Source organism: Bufo gargarizans, chromosome 1, assembly GCF_014858855.1.
Source record: "Bufo gargarizans isolate SCDJY-AF-19 chromosome 1, ASM1485885v1, whole genome shotgun sequence".
NCBI classification, from domain to species: domain Eukaryota; kingdom Metazoa; phylum Chordata; class Amphibia; order Anura; family Bufonidae; genus Bufo; species Bufo gargarizans.
In genome coordinates this window covers 298113995-298135914 of record NC_058080.1, presented here as the reverse complement: position 1 = coordinate 298135914, position 21920 = coordinate 298113995, and the positions used below count along the sequence as shown (strand labels likewise).

The following is a 21920-nucleotide window of genomic DNA, read 5'->3' as shown; positions in this document are numbered from 1 at the left end:
CCCCCCTCCCTCCCCTGTATTAAATTCATTGGTGGCCAGTCCGCCCCCCCCCCCCCTCCCTCCCTCCCTTCCCTGTATTAAATTCATTGGTGGCCAGTGCTTATAGCACAGACCTGTCACTTACCAGTAGGAGGAGCGCCCGGCCGGTCACAGACAGCGCAGGTAAGTATAATGCTTCTAAAATTGCTAAGTAACCATGGCAGCCAGGACTGCAGTAGCATCCTGGTTGCCATGGTTACTGATCGGAGCCCCAGCGATTAAACTGGGACTCCGAGCGGAACTCTCCGCTGCCACCAATGATTGGGGGGGGCCCGCACTGGCCACCAATGAATTTAATACAGGGGAGGGAGAGAGGGGGGGCCACACTGGCCACCAATGAATTTAAAACTGGGAAGGGAGGGGGGTCTGCCCCCCTGCTGCCTGGCAGCACCTGATCTCTTACAGGGGGCTATGATACGCACAATTAACCCCTCAGGTGCGGCACCTGAGGGGTTAGTTGTGCGGATCACAGCCCCCTGTAAGAGATCGGATGCTGCCAGGCAGCAGTTATGTACACAGTTCTTAGTATATTCTAACTTGAAGCGTCCCCATCACTATGGGAACGCCTCTGTGTTAGAATATACTGTCGGATCTGAGTTTTCACAATGTGAAAACTCAGCTCTGAAAAAGCTGTATGCAGACGGATCTGCGGATCCGTCTGTGCTAAAGTAGCCTACGGATCACGGACGCGGATGGCAATCTTGTGTGCCTCCGTGTTTTTTCACTGACCCATTGACTTGAATGGGTCCGTGAACCATTGTCCGTCAAAAAAATAGGACAGGTCTTATTTTTTTGACGGACAGGAAACACGGATCACGGACGCGAATGACAAACGGTGCATGACGGTGAATGACAAATGGGTCCGCAGAAAATCACGGAACAACGGACACGGATGCACACAACGGTCGTGTGCATGAGGCCTAGGATTGTGGAGGGGCCTGACATTCAGCATCACCGCCGACCAGCTATTAGCAGTATCCACAGATTCTGGGAGTAAACCACAGCTCCATACTTTGTGTAGTGGTCATTCTCAGGTACTGCAGCTCAGCTGCCATTCACTAGAATAGGAGTATCAGCTGCAGTTCCTTTTGAACAGCCACTACAAAGTGTATGGAGCTGTATTCTCTATTCTCGTTTAAAGGGGTTGTCCGGGTTCAGAGCTGAACCCGGACATACCATTATTTTCACCCAGGCAGCCTCCCTGAGGCTAGCATCAGAGCATCTCAAGCTCCGATGCGCTCCCTTGCCCTGCGCTAGATCGCGCAGGGCAAGGTCTCTTTTGTTTTCAATAACACACTGCCGGGCTGAAACTTCCGCCCGGCAGTGTGTTCGGTGACGTCACTGGCTCTGATGGGCGGGCTTTAGCGCTGCCCTAGCCGTTTTACTGACATCACTGGGCTTCCTGGCAGCCCCATGGAGTGCCCAGGTACGTCACCGGATCTCCAAAAAATGCCTTTGGCCAGCGCGATTTAGCACAGGGCAAAGGAGAGCATCGGAGCATGAACTGCTCCGATGCTCAAGTCAGGGGGGCTGCCGGGGTGAAAATGGAGGTATGTCCGGGTTCAGCTCTGAACCTGGACAATCCCTTTAAGGGGGTGTTCTTGTAATTAAGATTTTTTGTAAGTACCCGCATCCTGCCCCCTGTAACAGAAGATTCATACTTAACTGCTCCATGCCGCTTTGGAACTCCACTAAATCAATTTTCTAATCCTTGCACTGTTGTCTTCCGGCCAATGACTGGCTTCAGCAGTGTGTCCACAAGCAGCACGTCACCACTTAACCACTGGAGCGGGGCATGTAGGACCAGAGCGGCGTGGAGCAGGTAACTGTGAATAGTCTGATTCAGGGGGCCAGGCTGTGGGCACTTGCTCAAAAATCACTATAACCAGAAAACCCCTTTACACAATTTTTTTTTATAAAAGCGTTTTCAATCTTCTTTCTTTTTATTACTTAGGGCAATAATGGCTAACCTCCAGCACTCCAGCTGTGGTGAAACTATGACGACTCCCAGCATGCTCCATTCATTTCTATGGAGTTCTGACAACAGCCAGGCAAGTGTACCTCTTGGGAGTTGTAGTTTTACCACAGCTGGAGTGCCGGAGGTTAGCCATCACAGATTTGGGTATGTTTGAATTGTTAGTCCAAACGAGAAACAAGTGTTCATGTGAATCTTCATTCCTGATAATTAGATCATATAATCGTGCCGCTGACCCTGTGCAACCAGGAATGTTCTGCCAATAATCAGAAGAACCAATGGGGGGAGAATGAGTGTTATAGTAATCATCCCTCCCCCATATACTGTACTTTGCATCAGCCTGTGTAATAGGCTCATTCAAATGAGTGCTGATGGATGTGTTTTTATCAATCAGCCCTCGTTCTGCCTGAATATTGGGCAGTCTAACAAGGCCCTCAGGCTGGATATTTACAAAGATAATACAGATTTATAGGACAGATTTCTGCTGCAGACAAAAAGCCTCATAAAATGCCTGACTTGCTCAGCGTTTTATAATGTGTTTTTGTGTGTGTTTGCCCATATAGTGTGTGTTGTGTATGCCTTGCCTTTTCGTGCCACCGTATAATTTCACTCCCTTTGTAGAGCAGCATGGGGAAAATACACTGGTATAAAAAACACAATTAAAAACATCTGAATGTGTGCTTTCTTACAGCTACAAAAAAAAAAAAAAAACTACAATGGGAGAAAAATACTAGATAATGAGTGTCAAAAACGCATCTCAAAAGGTAAAAACACCTGTTTGTCCTGCCTTTAATGTTTCCCAAAATAAAATAAAGGTGTTCGCGCTGCCAAAAATTGTCAAGTCCAATCAGGAATCGGTTCTCCAGGTCAAGAGTTCCTCACAATGCAACCACACAATCAGAATCCAGACGTAGGACGCTCTTTCAAACGCCCAAATCCTGGAAAGAAGTTAGGTGCACAATAGTGAAGTGCACCTAACTTCTTTCCAAGATTTGGGCGTTTTAAAGAGCGTCCTACGTCTGGATTCCGATTGTGTGGTTGCATTGTGAGGAACTCTTGACCTGGAGAACCGATTCCTGATTGGACTTGACATTTTCTGGCAGCGCGAACTGGGATATTTAAGTGAACTTCACCCACATCACACGGTGGAGCCGCAGCGCCGATAAGTACCATAACAGCTTTACAGAGACGTTTCTATATTTCATTATTGTGGCTTTAATATTTCCCACAGATTTCCATGCAACATCTGAAGGTGGTGCTTTTTGCCTCAAAACATTAGCAAAAAGACCCACCAAAACCCATTGAAGACATGAAACAAAGCCTAGGTATGATACCAGCCTCACAGTTTTATTTCCAGGCTTGTTTTATACATAGGGCAAACGGCGCAGGCCTAAAGCATGCAGTAATTCCAGCTATGTCACTGCTCTACATCCTACATGGGAGCTCTCTTCCATCTCATCCTTGTTTTTCCTCAACTCTCTCCCCACTCAAACACGACTAATCGCTGTATAATGGTTGCTCCTATATAAACCAGGCCCCTGACCCCTCAGCTACACATTCTCATGGAGTCCTAACCCTAAAACACCATCTTCACATGACCGTGCAGGAATACAGTGCATGTCATGATTACTAGGGATGAGCGAATCGACTTCAGATGAAGCATTGTTCTAATATTGTACAGAGCAGGAGCTCCATACAGTATCAGAATGTACTGGCTCCGATGAGCCAAAGTTATTGCTTCGCGAAGTCTCGCGAGACTTCGAGCAATAACTTCATAAATTAATTTGTACTGTAAAAAAACATTTCCCGGATTCGAGTTCGGTTCCAAGGTACCACTTTTTGCATCTCTGGCATTTTTTTAAAAAAATACAGCATATTGAAGCTTTTGGCATATTTTCGTCCGCTTTGATGTAGAGAGAAAAAAAAAAGCCTGAACAAAAACTGCCACTAGAAACCACATGCAGTATTGAAAAACTCAAGTAGCTTCTAGGGCTTTTAGTTTTTTTAGGTGTAGAAAAACACCAGAGTGAATCCATGTATTTTTCTATCTAGTGCAGTAAGGTGGAAGCTATATTCCAGTGGTGTGGCTTGGAATGTATGAAAATGATGCGAGAAGGCCACAAAAAAAACACTGTCAAGTTTTGCACACATGCAAACTGAATTTGAAGTTGCACTTCTGACTTTCACTAATCACAAAAATTATTTCCTTAGAGTTAGATATCGGTAAAGCATCATCTGTCCTATATTTAATAAATGACTTGTTTTTCACAATTTATAGTTACTTCAAGCAGCAAATGCCATCTTTGCTTTCATATGTGCAACCTTCACTGAGCGATCAATGAAAAAAAATGTTATGAAATATAAGTGAAAACAATTCTGAGTCAACAGCTGCTGACAACGGAGGGCTTAAATTTCTCCACTTATAATCACGCCTGTAGCCTTTCAAGGACAATTGCTCATTCCTCTAGCAACAGTCAGGGGAGCATCTTTAATCATACAAGATCATCCCAATCTTCAAGGAAATGTTATGTTCTGATGTTCTTTTTCCCAACATCCGATTAAACCTGATTAATGCCTTGCAACCAGTAATTACATGCCTTCTGCTGCATCGTCATCTGGGGGGTGGGCGCAACAAGCTTTAGGTCTTCTCTCAATTGGTAACATACTGATACCATCTTTTCACAGCAATTGGCCACATGTCAGGCTCAAGGATTACCGAGACATTTCACCTAAATCTACACAATTTCTTTGAGGAATGGCAGAGAAGCATCTGCTCAACATTGCTGGAGATTTGTGGCACTGATGCTGCTGTTTTCAAGACATACAAAGACTGAAAATTAAAAAATGCCTCTGAGGTTTATATTTTGTAATATAAATCTTTGATGTAGGTCAAGCATAAAATACACAAGATCATTAAGACGACTATTCGTTCAGAGGGTTTTAAGCATTATGCAGTGAATTTCTGTAGTAGGAGATGACAAAATAAATTGGTTTGCAGAAGTATTATTTCCTATAAAAATGCAGTTTGTCACAAGATAATAAACTGTTGGTGGAATGGGGGTCAGTATATCATAATTACAATAAAGGGATAATTAAAAAGGGATTCATTGTTGACCATAACTGCTATAGTTCTCCAATTAGTTTTATACTGAAGCTCCGATTTATTTTTACATTTGCACACATATATATATATATATATAATTTTTTTTTCTTTTTTATTATTTGTCCCCAGAATGTTCACAAGTACAATGTATCATAAAAAATATAAAATTAAAACTGATCTAGACTGTTTACAATGCATCTATAGCCTTAAGCAAATGCCCTGTTTACTGTTTTTACTGCAAGACGTAAATAAAAAATATTGGGACTGATATGTTATTTGCTTTCCACAGATTTTTGGACACTTAAAAAAGTCCTCGGAAATTTTGCGATCTGTGTACATCCTGCACCTTTCTCATGCTCCATTGTAAAAATGCCTATAGGACATGCTCCATAATTTGCAGCATGGCCGCACGGATGTGGACAGCACACTAATTACATCATTGTGCTGTTCACATTTTCTGCGGCCGCATAGAAATGAATAGGTCCATGTGTGATCCGCAAGAAAAATGGATCGGACCGAAAATACGGTCGTGGGGTGTAGCCTTAAACTGTGGGCCCACAGATTCTCATGAATTGGGTCTATTATGGAGAAAATAGCAGCAGATTGTAAATGTATATCATCAGAGCACTCCATATTAGGTTTTATAGCTTCCCAAATACTCCCAACACATTCCATTATAGATGTCAGCAGTTAAAAAGGATTTTCTTGACTTCAATTTAAGAATAAGATAAGAGCAGAGAAGGCAATATATTATAGAATTACTTAGGAATAAACTCATAAAATGTGTTACAAGCATTCAGCCATTGTAGAAAACAGATGCACTTGCCTGAAGCAGAAATAAATGGAACAGAACCAAATGCATCTTCAGAGTGTTTGCTTTGTGAGGCAGGAATTGTGACTGAGAATGGCCTACACTCCTCAAGTTTATCTGCAAAGATAAATGAAAAATACAACAAAAAATAAAAATGGAGGAATGCATGCATGTCTGGAACATAAATACATAAAAGAAAGAAAACTGAAAAGGAGATATGTATTTAAATGAAAAGATGCAACAGCTATAAAAAAAAAACCAAAAAAAACGTAAGTAGGTTTGTATTTTTTTTTTTTCTAAAGCGAGCATTGAACCCTAAAGAGACTGAAAGTGTAAAAGAGAAACCTATGTCTACCACTTTTGTATCCAGTAGAGATTTAGCTACAGAAACCAAGTAATCAAAAATATACTATGTGAATAAGGTGTTTAGGTTGTTGGTCGAGTAATTATTACATGATTTAATCAGTTTTTTTTTTTGCAATAACAAAGCAAGGGTTAACAGCCAAACAAAACTTAATATTTATTACCCTGATTCTGCAGTTTACAGAAACACCCTATATGTGGTCGTTAACTGCTGTATGACCAAACGGCAGGGCGCAGAAGGAAAGGAACGCCGTATGGTTTCTGGAAGGCAGATTTTGATGGTCTTTTTTTTTTTGGGCACCATGTCCCATTTGAAAGTCCCCCTGATGCACCCCTAGAGTAAAAACTCCATAAAAGATACCCCATCTAAGAAACTACACCCCGTCAAGGTATTCAAAACTGATTTTACAAACGTTGTTAACCCTTTAGGTGTTCCACAAGAGTTATTGGCAAATGCAGATAAATCTTCAGAATTTCTATTTCTTGTAACCTTGCCTCACAAAAATGTAATATAGATAAACCAAAAATCATATGTACCCTAAAAATAGTCCCAACAAAACTGCTACCTTATCCCATAGTTTCCAAAATGGGGTCACTTTCTACTCTAGGGGTGCATCAAGGGGGCTTCAAATGGGTCATGGTGTAAATAAATCAGTCCAGCAAAATCTGCCTTCCAAAAACCATACAGCGCACCTTTCCCTCTATGCCCTACTGTGTGCCCGTACAGTAGTTTACGGCCACATATTGGGTGTTTCTGCAAACTACAGATTCGGGGCAATAAATACAGCATTTTGTTTGGCTGTTAACCCTTGCTTTGTTACTGGAAAAAATGGATTAAAATTGAAAATTTGCCAAAAAATATAAATTTTCTAATTTCATCCCCATTTGCTAATAACTCTTGTGCAACACCTAAAGGGTTAACAAAGTTAGTAAAATCAGTTTTGAATACCTTGAGGGGTGTAATTTCTTAGATGGGGTCACTTTTATGGAGTTTCTACTCTACGAGTGCATCAGGGGGGCTTCAAATGGAACATGGTGTAAATAAACCAGTCCAGCAAAATCTGCCTTCCAAAAACCACACGGCACACCTTTCCCTCTACGCCCTACTGTGTGCCCGTACAGTAGTTTACGGCCCCATATGGGGTGTTTCTGCAAACCACAGAATCGGGCAATGAATATAGCATTTTGTTTGGATGTTAACCTTTGCTTTGTTACTGAAAAAAATAGATTAAAATGGAAGATTTGCCCAAAAATCTAAATTCTGAAATTTTATCTCCATTTGCTAATAACTCTTGTGGAACACCTAAAGGGTTAACAAAGTTTGTAAAATCAGTTTTGAATACCTTGAGGGGTGTAGTTTCTTAGATGGGGTCACTTTTATGGAGTTTCTAATCTAGGGGTGCAACAGGGGGGCTTTTTTAATTGGGACATGGTGTAAATAAACCAGTCCAACAAAATCTGCCTTCCAAAAACCATATGGCGCACCTTTCCCTCTATGTCCTACTGTGTGCCCGTACAGTAGTTTACGGCCACATATGGGGTGTTTCTGCAAACGACAGAATCGGGGCAATAAATATAGCATTTTGTTTGACTGTTAACCCATGCTTTGTTACTGGAAAAAAATTATTAAAATGGAAAATTTGCCAAAAAATCTAAATTCTGAAATTTTATCTCCATTTGCCATTAACTCTTGTGGAACACCTAAAGGGTTAACGACGTTTGTAAAATCAGTTTTGAATACCTTGAGGGGTGTAGTTTCTAGAATGGGGTTTCTATTTTGTAAGCCTTGCAAAGTGACTTCAGACCTGAACTGGTCCCTAAAAATTGGGTTTTTTGAAAATTTCTGAAAAATTTCAAGATTTGCTTCTATACTTCTAAGCCTTGTAACATCCCCAAAATATAAAATATCATTTCCAAAATGATCCAAACATGAAGTAGACATATGGGGAATGTAAAGTAATAACTTTGGAGGTATTACTATGTATTATAGAAGTAGAGAAATTGAAACTTGGAAATTTGCAATTTTGTAAAAAAAATTGGTAAATTTTGTATTTTTTTATAAATAAAAATGAATTTTTTTTAACTTCATTTTACCAGTGTCATGAAGTACAATATGTGACGAAAAAAGTCTCAGAATGGCCTGGATAAGTCAGAGCTTTTTAAAGTTATCACCACCAGTTATCACCAGGCCTCTTTCACATGGGCGTCATATTTTTGGCCCGGATAAGAGGCGTGTGCGTTGCGGGAAAATGCACGATTTTTCTGCGTGAGTGCAAAACATTGTCATGCGTTGCACTCGCGTGAGAAAAATCGCGCATGTTTGGTACCCAAACCCGAACTTCTTCACAGAAGTTCGGGCTTGGGATTGATGTTCTGAAGATTGCATTATTTTCCCTTATAACATGGTTATAAGGGAAAATAATAGCATTCTGAATACAGAATGCATAGTAAAACAGCGCTAGAGGGGTTAAAAAATAATAAAAAATAATTTAACTCACCTTAGTCCACTTGATCGCGAAGCCCGGCATCACCTTGTGTCTACTCTGCTGAACAGGACCTGGGGTGAGCATTAAATAGAGGTTAAGGACCTTTGATGACGTCACTCCGGTCATCACATGGTACGTCACATGATCTTTTACCATGGTGATTCACCATGGTAAAAGACCATGTGATGACCAGAGTGACGTCATTCAAAGGTCCTTAACGTCTATTTAATGCTCACCCCAGGTCCTGTTCAGCAGAGTAGACACAAGGAGATGCCGGGCTTCGCGATCAAGTGGACTAAGGTGAGTAAACTTTTTATTTTATTTTTTTAACCCCTCTAGCGCTGTTTTACTATGCATTCTGTATTCAGAATGCTATTATTTTCCCTTATAACCATGTTATAAGGGAAAATAATAATGATCGGGTCTCCATCCCGATTGTCTCCTAGCAACCGTGCGTGAAAATCGCACCGCATCCGTACTTGCTTGCGGATGCTATGCGATTTTCACGTTTCCCATTCACTTCTATGGGGCCTGCGTCGCGTGAAAATCGGACAATATAGAGCATGCTGCGATTTTCACTCAACGCACAAGTGATGCGTGAAAATCACCGCTCATGTGCACAGCCCCATAGAAATGAATGGGTCAGGATTCAGTGCGGGTGCAATACGTTCACCGCACGCATCGCACCCGCACCGAAAACTCGCCTGTGTAAATGGGCCTTAAAGTGACACTAGTCAGATTAGCAAAAAATGGCCTGGTCCTTAAGGTGAAATAAGGCTGTGTCCTAAAGGGGTTAAAATCAAATCAAAATCATCAAAAAAAAGCCCTCATACAGCTGCATAGATGGAAAAATACAAACGTTATAGCTGTTGGAAGGCGAAGATGAAAAAAGGAAGAAAAACACTTGGTCAATAAGCCCCAAAACAGGCTGGTCACTAAGGGGTTAAACAGCAACTGAAGCACTTAAGATGATTTTTTTTTTTTTTAACAGAAACTCTAAGGCCCTGTATTTTGCAGGTTGAATTGCATAATTTTAATGCATCGTTTTCAGGTACACACCTGGTCCTGAAATGTGTAACACTGATCATCTTGCAAGGGGTGGAAGTTAACAGTCCTTATTTGAAGTTAAAGCAATAAAATGGGGATGTTTAAGAATCTAAGCGAGTTTGACAAGGGCCAAGTTATAATTGCTAGACAACTACATCTTATGGAATGATTCCAGTGTACATACCAAAAGTGGTCCAAAGAATGAATGTCGGTGAACTGGCGGCATGGTCAAGGGCAGCCAAGGCTCATTGATGCATGTGGGAAGAAAGCATCTACTGCATCAGAACTGGACCATGTAGCAATACAAGAAGATGGCCTGGTCTGATAATTACACTTTTTTTTTTTTTACATGATATAGATGAATGGGTGTACATGATTCACTTACTTGGGGGGAAAGAAAAGCTAGCAGCAGGATGCACTATGGGAAAAATTCAAGCCGTAATGAGGTCCTGGGCAGTGTTACTTTGACATGTACCACCTAGTAAACATTGCTGCAGACCAAGTACACCCCTTAATGGCAGTAATACCTAATGGCAGTGGCCTATTGCAACAGGATCATGCTGCAACACAAGTTGTTCAGGAACGGTTTACAGGGAACCTGTCGCCATGAAAATGCTAAATAATCTGCTGGCAGAATGTTATAGAGCAGGAGGTGCTGAGCAGATCGGTAAATAGTTTATGGGAAAATATTCTTTATAAGTTGCAATTTATTCATTCAAGTCCAGGAGGCGGTCCTATCAGTGATTGACAGCTCTCTCTGTATACACAGTGATAGAAGGAAGGCTGTCAATCACCGTCTCCTGGTCTTCAAAGCCCAGAATGAGCTGGAATATAAGTGAATGAATTAAAAGTTATACTGAATATTTTCTCCTAAAACTATAAATCAGTCAGTTAGGCTCCTCCTGCTCTATAACATGCTCTCTTCAGCTTAGACATTGTCAGCGTTCCTTAAAGGGAGCCTGTCATTTTAAGCACAAACAGTTCAAGCTATTGATTTGGCATCCAAATTCACTGAATCCCAACCCAATGGAGCATCTGTGGGATGTGCTGGAAAAACAAGTTGGTCCTGAACCATTGACAGCATGAAATCCAGACAGGCTTTTACATTTGCAACCATGTTTTAGTTAAATTACTTGTGTGCTTTGGGTCGCTTTCTTGTTTTATCACCAAAAATCTCTTCGGCTTGCGGTCACGGACTGCTGCTCTTACATTCTGTTGTAAAATGTTTGATACGCCTTACAATTCATTGTTCCCTCAATGATCACAAGGTGTCCAGGCCACAAGGCAGCCCAAAACCTTGATGATCCCTCCACCATGCTTCATAGTTAAGATGACGTCTTGAGGTGTAGTGTTCTTTTTCTTAGCATCAGCTGTGCTGTGTGATTTTATGATATTTTGGATGCTGGAAGAGCAGGGCTTGCCACCTTTAGGATAATGCCAGTCAGTAAGGATGCCAAAAAAACCTTACTACCAGTACATGGGCTGTAAATAAAGCTATTATCTACAGATGTAGCAGAGTTAGGGACGGTGCTACCATAAGGCAGACCAAGCGGCCGCCTTAGGGCGCACCCTGGGGGAGGGCGGAAAAATGTGACATGGAGGGGGAGAAATGTGACATGGGGGTCTGATGGCTGACATTGGGGGCTGATGTCTGATTAACATTGGAGGTCTGATTGCTGGTCTGACCTGAGGTGTAATGGAAAATATTTTTTTCTTATTATCCTCCTCTAAAACCTAGGTGTGTCTTAGAGGGTGAAAAACATGGTCCTTAAACCAGCCATTGTCTGAAGCAGAGAGAAGATACCAGGACCACAGAGAGGAGAAGCCAGCTTCTGCAGACGGGACCAGGGCCAGGTGAGCTGTAAGGGGGAGGGGGGGGCGCCAAAATGTAGCTTCGCTTGTGTTGGCAAAAATCCTTGCACCGGCCCTGAGCAGAGTTAACACACACTTGGTGAGTTATCACCTATAGTTAATGCGTTATGACTGTGACTTAACTCTGCTACATCTGTATGTTGGTACTAAGATGGAGAAACAACTCTGCAACCGCAACTGTCCTACTCAAATGTAGCAACATTTTAATAAAATATAGCATGCTCTAATGGAACAGTTCACCTTCAGTTGACATTGCTGACATATTGTGTGCTTTACTAGGGACAGTACCCAGGCCAATCTGGGACATTATGCACACCGAATAGGCACAGTATTCTTGGTGCTGCCCTACAGTACCTCAGAGTTAGGTCTTATTGTGTGGAGAGTTAAAGGGGTTGTCTCATCTGGCCATTACTAAGGTGACCTCCTGGCTGCTCCAAGGCTCTGCTGTTTCAGTAGCTCTCATTGCCATGCATGAGAGCTATGGAAACCGTGTAGCACAACAAGCTATCCTGTTTCTGGCTTATGGAGACAGCATAGCTTGTTGTGCTACGCCGTTTCAGTAGCTCTCATGCATGGCAATGAGAGCTACTGAAACAGCAGAGCAACGGGGCGCTCTGCTTTTTCCTAGCCAGGAGATGGTCGGAACTGTGTCCCATTTCACCTTAGGGCTCTTTCACACTTGTGTTGTTCTTTTCCGGCATAGAGTTCCGTCGTCGGGGCTCTATGCCGGAAAATTCCTGATCAGGATTATCCCAATGCATTCTGAATGGAGAGAAATCCGTTCAGGATGCATCAGGATGTCTTCAGTTCAGGACCGGAACGTTTTTTGGCCGGAGAAAATACCGCAGCATGCTGCGCTTTTTGCTCCGGCCAAAAATCCCGAACACTTGCCGCAAGGCCGGATCCGGAATTAATGCCCATTTTTGTGAATGGTTACCATGGCTGCCAGGACGCTAAAGTCCTGTTTGCCATGGTAAAGTGTAGTAGGGAGCAGTATACTTACCGTTCGTGCGGCTCCCGGGGCGCTTCAGAGTGATGTCAGGGCGCCTCACGCGCATGGATGACGTAATCGCATGGATCACGTCATCCATGTGCATGGGGCGCTCTGACGTCATTCTGGAGCGCCCCGGGAGCCACACGGACGGTAAGTATACTGCTCCCCCGCTCCCCACTACTACTATGACAACCAGGACTTTAATAGCGTCCTGGCTGCCATAGTAACACTGAACGCATTTTGAAGACGGATCCGTCTTCAAATGCTTTCAGTTCACTTGCGTTTTTCCGGATCCGGCGTGTAATTCCGGCAAATGGAGTACACAACGAATCCGGACAACGCAAGTGTGAAAGAGCCCTTAGTAAAGTCTTTAAGCTAGGGCTACACAGCAAGGATCACTGTGTAGCACGGCCTGTGTTGCAAGTAACTGAATGGAGAAGCCGTACAGCCTGCAAGTAGCCACGACCCAAAAAAGTCACAAAAAATCCAGAGATGTTTTTCCACTGCCAGGCCATGGTCATAGAAACTTGCGTGTTGCAACACAATCCCATTCACTTCCACTGTTTTGTGAGGCTGCCGCACTACATAGTGATCTTTGCTCACCATGTCGCCCCAGCATGGCCTTTTATTATGTAAAGTATTCTGTACTGTTTAAGTATTCTGAGCCGACAGAACACACGTTAATGTAACATCTGTAATCACATGCAGGTATTACAAAGACAAGGAAGAAAATGGAAATTAAATACTTCTCCTCCTTACAGTGTCAGAGAGGAGGCAGTTTGAGTTCCATACTTTTGCTTACCTATTATTTGAATTGCTTGCTCTTGAAACGAGAAATACTCCATGCAATGGCTACATATATAAATTATCAGACCCTCCCCTTTAAGTTTAGGTGCCACTGCATGTAAATGGCATGATACACTAATTGACTCAGAAGAAGCACATGGTTAGTTTTCTTTAGACCATCTAAATAAATGCCTTTAGTTATAGGGGTATGACAATGTGACAGATTATTCATGTAAATCCTTAGTATACTGTTACAGACAGTGGATGTGAATCCAATGTGCCAACCAACTGGTTTGACTTTGTGCTAGTCCTGGCTCAGTATGGTGAAAAGGCATAGGTCCGGTCAGACAGCAGACGATCAGGAAACAGGCAGCAGTCAGTACACAGGCAGACAAACAGACCACAGGTCCTACATAGGATCTAGCAAACTAGAGAGCCCTAGGTACAGACCAATTGCTCAGGCAAGGAAACTAAGTCAGTAACACAACTACATAGGAGAAGCTGATTAGCAATTGGGAATATCCTCACAGCAGCTCACAGAGGAGGTTATCTACTGCAGTAATACAACAGAAGAGATATACATAAACAATGGCCTTAATTCACACACAGGAAGCCAACGCCAATAGACATGGGACAGCAGCAGCCATGAACTGCCATTGTAACATATACACGCTGCTGTTCACAAAGTGTAAAACCATATTCTAAAACCATTTTACAGAGAACTCACAATTGGCTGCAAGTTATTATTTGTAATTGCAAAAAAAAATAAAAAAATTATGGGTAACTTGTACGTGTAAAACTTAAAAATACCATTGGTCACTGCCAAAAAATGCCTACCCTTTTTGTGGTCACATGGGGATCTGCACTTTGATTAACTGTGTAATGGAAAAATACTATTCTACTCTGGATGTGATGCAAGCATGTCATCTTTCGTTTTCCTCTCTCCTCTTTATTGTTTGGTAACAGGAACAGGATCAACTGTTTTGGACAAATACAGCTGAAATAACTTTCTTATTTCTGTTTCCTGCATCTTCCAAGTTCTGTCTACACTTTTGCAAACAGTCAGAGATCAGCATTTCAGTTTGGGTTTACCCTATTACTAACATAGTCACCCAAAAGAACTGCATTCTGAACAATGTCTATATATAGTCATGGGCAAACATTTTGAGACTGACACAAATTTAGTTTTTCATCAAATTTGCTGCTTCAGTGCTTTTAGATCTTTTTTTGTGAAATGTTTCTATGGTATGCTGAAATATAATTATAAGCATTTCATACATTTTTAGAACCTTTATTGACAAATACAATGTATACAAGAATTTTGCAAAGACTCAATATTTCCAGTGTTGAGCTTTCTTTTTCATGACGTCTGCCATTAGATATCAGCTTGCCTGATCAGTGCATGGTATTTATCACAACTTCAGTGTTTTTGTTTGTCCATCTGTGTTTTTAAGTAGGGATCGACAGATATTGATTTTTTAGGGCCGATACCAATACCGATAATTTGTGAACTTTCAGGCCGATAATTTATACCGATATTCTGGGAATTTTTTTTTTTTAAAAATACATAAAAAATCCCACAAATCTGCTGAAAATGTATGTTTATTGTTAATGTGTATTTTTTTTTTGTAAATCTTTCTTTTTCATTTATACTTAATATTTTGGTGTTTTATTTTTGTAACTTTTTTTTTTTTTTTTTTTTTTTTTTTTTTTTACTTACTAACTTTTAGCCCCCTTAGGGACTAGAACCCTTGTCCTATTCACCCTGATAGAGCTCTATCAGGTGAATAGGAGCTCACACTGTCCCTGATGCTCTGTGCTTTGTGCACACAGCAGCATGGAGCTTATCATGGCAGCCAGGGCTTCAATAGCGTCCTGACTGCCATGGTAACCGATCTGAGCCCCAGCATTACACTGCTGGGGCTCCGATCGGAGGAGGAGGGGATCCTGTGGAGGGGCGCACTGCGCCACCAATGTTTTTAATACTGGGGTGGGGGGGGCGCACTGGGGTTGTCCAAGTTATATTTATTGATGACCTATCCTCAGGATAGGTCATCAATATCAGATCGGAGGGGGTCCGACACCCGGCACCCCCTCTGATCAGCTGTTTGAAGAGGAGACTCGCACGGTGTCAGCGCTGCCTCCTCTTCACTGTTTACCTTCCAGCCGTTGCATCTGCAGTGGTGAGCAGGTGTAATTACACCCAAGCCTTCCTATTGAAATGAATGGATTTGAAATGACCCCCGCCGATCTGATATTGATGACCTATACTGGGGATAGGTCATCAATAAATATAACTTGGACAACCCCTCTCTCATTTATTCATATACAGGAGGCGGCAGCTGGCTGCAGAATCACATAGCCGGCTCCCCACCTCTATGAGCAGTAGCTGCGATCCGCGGCACCTGAGGGGTTAACTACGGCAGATCGCAGCTAATGCTCATAGAGGTCGGGAGCCGGCTATGTGATCCTGCAGCTCCCGCCTCCTGTTGTATATGAATAAATGAGAGATTAAGCTTCATTGGTGGCGCAGTGGCCATAGCTCCTCCCCTCCTCTTGTCCCCTGTCCTCTCATTGGCGGCAGCAGCAGCACAGGGGGAGGAGACACTGCTTCCTTCTCCCCTGTGCTGCTAAGGGGAACACGGAGAGCGCTGACAGCAGCACGATCTGTGTTCCCCATACGCTATCGGAATATCGGCAAAATAAATGCCGATAGCGTTCAAAATCCTGAATATCGGCCGATAATATCGGTAAATCCGATAATCGGTCGATCCCTATTTTTGAGGATTGACAACAGGCTCTCGGTAGAATTGAGATCTGGGGAGTTTCTTGGCCATGGACCCAAAATTGCAATGCTTTACTAACCAAGTTATCATTTTTGCCTTATGCCATGGTGCTTCATCATGCTGGAAAAAGCATAGATCATCACCAAATTGTACTGTATAAATAGGAGAAGTCACTTTTGGAGGCTTTGGAGTGTTGCTTTTGGAGTGTTCATGGCAGTGTTCTTAGGAAAAATGGTCTCAGGATGCTTTACTGTTGGCACGCACAGTGAGGAGGTGGCTTTTGGAGGATGGCCTGGTGTCAAAAAGGGCAGCAAAAATGCAACCTAGAAAAACATCTAGGAAATACAGTAAACTTATTTTCTCTTATGAAGCCACCTTCAGACTGTTTGGGACATCTGGAAAAATGATTGTCCAGAGAAGAAAAGGTGAGCACTACCATCAGTCCTGTCATGCCAACAGTAAAGCATTCCTGAGACCATTCATGTGTGGGGTTGCTTTTCATCTAAGGGAGTGGGCTCACTCACAATTCTGCCTGCCATGAATAAAGAATGCTATCAAAACATCCTCCAAGGCAACTTCTAATGATCCAGGAGCACTTTGGTGATGAATATTGCTTTTTACTGCATGATGGAGCACCTGATCACAATGCAAAAGTGATAACCAAGTGGGTTGGTGAACAAAACATTGAAATTTTGGGTCCATGGCCAGGAAACTCCCCCAGATCTCATTCTTTAATCCCATAGAGAACTTGTGATCAATTCTCAAAAAGCACCAAAATTGTGATAAATTCTAAGCACTGATTAGGCAAGGTTAGGTTGCCATCTGTCAGGATTTGGCCCAGAAACGGATATCCAGCATGCCAGAACTAATTGCAGAAGTCTTGAAAAAGAAGGGTCAACACTGATAATATTGAGTCTTTGCATAAACCTGATGTATTTGTCAATAAAAATGAGAAAACTTATGAAATGCTTATATTGTACTTCAGTTTACGATTAGAAACTTCTATAAGATCTTAAAACACTAAAGCAGCAAACTTTGTGAAAAACAAAATTTGTATCAGTCTCAAAACGTTTGGCCATGACTGTATATCAAACTGCTGATTTTTTCACTGAAAAAAAACTATACAGTAACCTCATGTTGAAATTTTTTTATGTAGTCTTATAGCATAATTCTATATGTAACCTGTACATTTTTTGCAAAGGTGAATCTGCAGTTTTGAATGCATAAATGACTGAATTTCATACGGAACATTTTATATAAAGCAAACAATTTCATCTTTAGTACATTACTGTGATCTTTATGGTGCAAATGCTAAGTTTGAGAAATGAGATGCACTTTGCTGCCATCATGTGGGCACATTAATGAACACCAGACAGTTTCCATTCTGTGACCTATAAAATAAACTTTACATTTGACTTTTTGTCATTAACTTTTTGTCTTACCTATAACCATCTATAACTATAACAACAACCAATACATGTTTCTTACTAGAATATGTAGCTCTGATTTTTATAAAAGAAATCCTGGATCTATGTAGATTACATAAAATTTAATTATAGGTTTACCTTCCAAGAGATCATCTAGACAATATAGACCAAGGAATGCTAATCAATATCATAACCTTTTGTTATATGAACACACACACAAATGCACAATATGGTTTAAATAACATTACTATGTGTTTATTATGTAGTGTAGTGATTAAAGTTAACATTGAGAGCATAATAAACTAGAAATATTGTGCATAGAGATTACATATAATTATATATTGTAGATTATTTAATATGTGTACATTTTGTTAGCAGTCAGTACCATGCTGTGGTGCAAATTGGTTATGCAAGATGCAGTTTGAATGACAAGAAGTTCCTCACCAAAATGTAGGTTTTTTGTTTTTCAGAAGAATCAGATTTGCAATGCAAATTGGACAATGGCATGACTTACATACCTATGTATCATTGCATTTAATTGAAGCTGTATAAATCCCTATGCAGTGATCCCCTAGTGGGAACTGAAGGCTGGATTTTATCATTTTACTAGATGGTGGCGTGAAGGGAAGTAGGGAAATTGTAGTTCTGTAGCAAAAAGCTCTGATTTCTATAAAACTAAATTCTAGCTCTATCTACATTACATACAATTAAATTATAGGCAACATAGACCAGGGAGTTCTAAACAATATCATAAACTTTTGCTATTATATTTCATTATTACTGTGTATTAAAGGGAATTTGTCGCTGCCTTTATGATGCCCTCTCCCTGATTAAAGTGATTTCCCTGCTGTGTGTCTATAATGTCGTTTCTGTGAAATGTACCATTTATTAGATACAGCGCTGGTATCACACATGTATTCATGAGATGAGAGTACTGGTCTGCCCTCCTACCAGTGATTGACAGCTTACTCCTTATTACTATACAAGAAGAAATGAAGAAAGATGACGATTACCGGTGAGTTGTGCTATCCAAACATCTATCTCACCGTGCGATGCTAGTGCTGCAGCTAATAAATACTACTTTTTACAGAAACTACCTGCTTGAAGAAGAATAAAGTTGAAGTTCGGAAATGGCTAAGGCTACTTTCACACTAGCGTTTTTGCTGGATCTGATAATACAACCATCTGCATCCGTTATGAACGGATCCGGTTGTATTATCTTTAACATTGCCAAAGTTGATCCGTTTTGAACTCCATTGAAAGTCAATTGAGGACGGATCCATTTTCTATTGTGTCAAGACGGAAAGCAAAATACAACGTGTTGCGGTTTGCTCTCCGGTCTGGGAACGCAACTCAAAGAAACAGAATGCATTTTGGAGCATTCCGTTCTGTTCAGTTCAGTTTTGTCCCCATTGACAATGAATGGGGACAAAACTGAAGCGTTTATTTCCAGGTATTGAGCCCCTATGACGGAACTCAATACCGGAAAACTTTAACGCTAGTGTGAAAGTAGCCTAAGTCAAAGTCCTGTCCAACAGAAATGCTATGGAAGGGACTGAAGTAAGCAGTTCATGGGATGAAACCCACCAGAATAACAGAGTTGAAGCTGTTTTGTATAGAGGAATGTGATATTGGATAGTTTTCTTCAATAAACAAGCAAGTCTTATGTTTTATTTGGCTATCCTTATCTACTTTGAGGACTTGTGTGAAAATGTGATGTAGTTTTAGGTCAACTAAATATAGAAAATTCTTTAAGAGCCGACAAACTATCAAGCACCATTGTATTTGTTATATGCCAGTGTTGATCTGTGCTTCGTAACACTATTCTTACAGCTGTCCATTTGTTATATAATTTGGCTCTACTGTAAGTCCTGGTTATATCCGAGTACTGCAAGATGCGAGTGCTATAGGTCAAGTCGAGTTCTGCAGTCTTGTGAACAACCAGCTTTGTTACATTATCACTGGTGTAAAATATAGAAGCTGTATCATGCCAGACTGTGAATTTTCTGATGCATGCTGCTCCTACCCAGTTAATTATACAAGAACAATTTACTTAAAATATGCAAGAGGCTACTGCTACTCCTCCACAATCCCCAGCACCTTTAAATAATTTACCAATTGTATTTCTGGACACTGTGCTCAGTTTAAATATTTTTTGTTAAAGTTATAAACTTTATTTTATCAGAGGCTCTAAGAGTAAGGGTTATTAAAGGAGTTTTCTGGTTAAACACCAAAAAAATTAAGTAAACAGTGGCATTCAACTTTACTGAATTATATAAGTCAGATGATGAAGTTCTCAGTGCATTTTGACTCCTCCAGCATAAATGTGATCTGTGACCCGTACCCTGTGTTTACACCCCACACAAGACTCACAGTGAGTGTCTGTCGCATCAGGTCTCTGCCTTCCTTTGCCCTCCCAGCTCGAACATCACAGATCCAAACCTGCTTGATGCCCTGCTATAAAAAAAAACACCATAAAGGCGGAATGCATACGGCCGTGGAACACAGCCGTGAGCGGTCCATGGTATCCCGGCATGGCATCCTGCTGAGAGCATGAGTGCACGGCATCATTGGTTGCTATGACGCTGCACGCTTCATGCCGCCGCTGCACTACTCATAGCAACCAATGACGTTGTGCGCTCCTGCTCTCAGCAGGATGCCAGCCAGGATACCACAGACCGCTCACGCCCGTGTTCCACGGCCGTGTGCATTCGGCCTAAAACACAGCCTCAACGCTGACGTCATGTCTACAGGACAGTGTCTAGGACACCACCCTCAGATGCAAGGTTTTTGATGATGTGTCTACAGGGCAGATTTTTTAAAGCCTTGCCCTCATATGCCCATCTGGTGTCATGAGGACAGGGAACGAACACAGCAGAAAATGTCATGTGACCACGATGGGTTGCAGAAAGATGGGGCATTAGAGATAAACAATCACTATTAGTAAGTGATAACATGTTGTTTCCTGTCAGGTGATGATGAAAATTTTAAAACCGGAATAACTCTTTATGACTCTTGCCCAGAAACCCCCTGTCCTGAGCATTCAGCCAGAAGCCTGGAGATTCAGCTATATAAAGTGTTAACCCAGATGCCGCCTCGTCTGCCAATGCTGATCTCTGTGTCTTGAAACAGGGACACAGGGCAGTATAGGAATATTCTGCAGAGTTTAGATAGTGGGTTACTGCCAGTGGTTGAACTGACTCTTCCATCCATAGTCAATATAGATTAGGTCTCTCTGATAATGAATTACAATTTATGGTACAATTTCCCCTATGTGGATTCTAATTTCCTTGGTGATACTGACAGGCATATCAGAGACAGAAAGCCAGAGCAGACATCTCCTATCCTATATAATGTGACTGAGACTGAATTAAAGAAATTGGTCCCATGAGACTCTGCAAAGTTGACCAGGATAGCAGGAGATTCCTAGGTATTTGTTTATAACGTGGTAATAAGAAGCGCACCCTCAAGCAAGGAAATTTCCCAGGCTAAAAGATACAAGGGAAGTTCTTCTGGGTGTATTTAATTTTGCTCCCAACAATATTTTGACATCATCTTCAAAGACTGAATGGGAGAGTGTTTCTTTGACTGTACAGGTTTTCGTAAAATATGGCTGCAGACCTTCTTAGATTTTTATTTGGACCAAAGATTGGGTATTTATCCTGTGCCTCTGGAGATAACCACTATCATTTGTTCATTTGTTCTTAGATGGCTACCAAGTTGTCAGTAGGATGTATCCACTGGGTTCATTAGTTCATTTTCCTTATCTTGTTATATTGGGTTATACTTAGTTAGCCCTACATATTGGGGTTCTGGATAATTAACCCAATAGATAAAGGCATACCTGTAAATGGGAGGATGATTTAATTCACTTGTTACTGTTGCTGTCTACAGGGTCTCTTAGCAGAGTATCATGAATTTGTGGATGTTTTTTTTGTGTGAAAATACTGATAATAGTCTGCCTCCTGAAAGAGAATATGACTGCCCCATGGATTTAATTCCCAGTCCTAAGATTCCCAAGAGGAGGATTCTCTCAGTGAGAGAGAAGGGATTTATTCATCCTTCCAGGTCCTCAGCTGCTGCTGGATTCTTGTTTGTAACCAAGAACGTCAGTGATCTTCATCTCTGCATAGACTACAGGAGACTGAATATTATCACCATAATAAACAGTTAGCCTCTACTCTTTACCTTTGCTATATCAATGTCACTGCACCTAGATTGTGTCTTGATT

The 21920-nt window shown here is 41.5% G+C and overlaps 1 protein-coding gene across 3 annotated transcripts in view; it reads right to left on the bottom strand.

The window, feature by feature from the left end:
- The window catches only part of BMP2K (BMP2 inducible kinase), a 220517-nt gene that overhangs the window by 12567 nt on the left and 186030 nt on the right, over positions 1 to 21920 (bottom strand). For 2 of the 3 annotated variants that reach the window (XM_044304924.1, XM_044304933.1), the window contains exon 15: positions 5944 to 6045. The exons of the other annotated variant lie outside the window; for it this stretch is intronic. In XM_044304924.1, coding sequence (XP_044160859.1) covers positions 5944 to 6045 — 102 coding nt within the window. The remainder of the gene's footprint in view (positions 1 to 5943; positions 6046 to 21920) is intronic. 3 annotated transcript variants of the gene reach the window in all.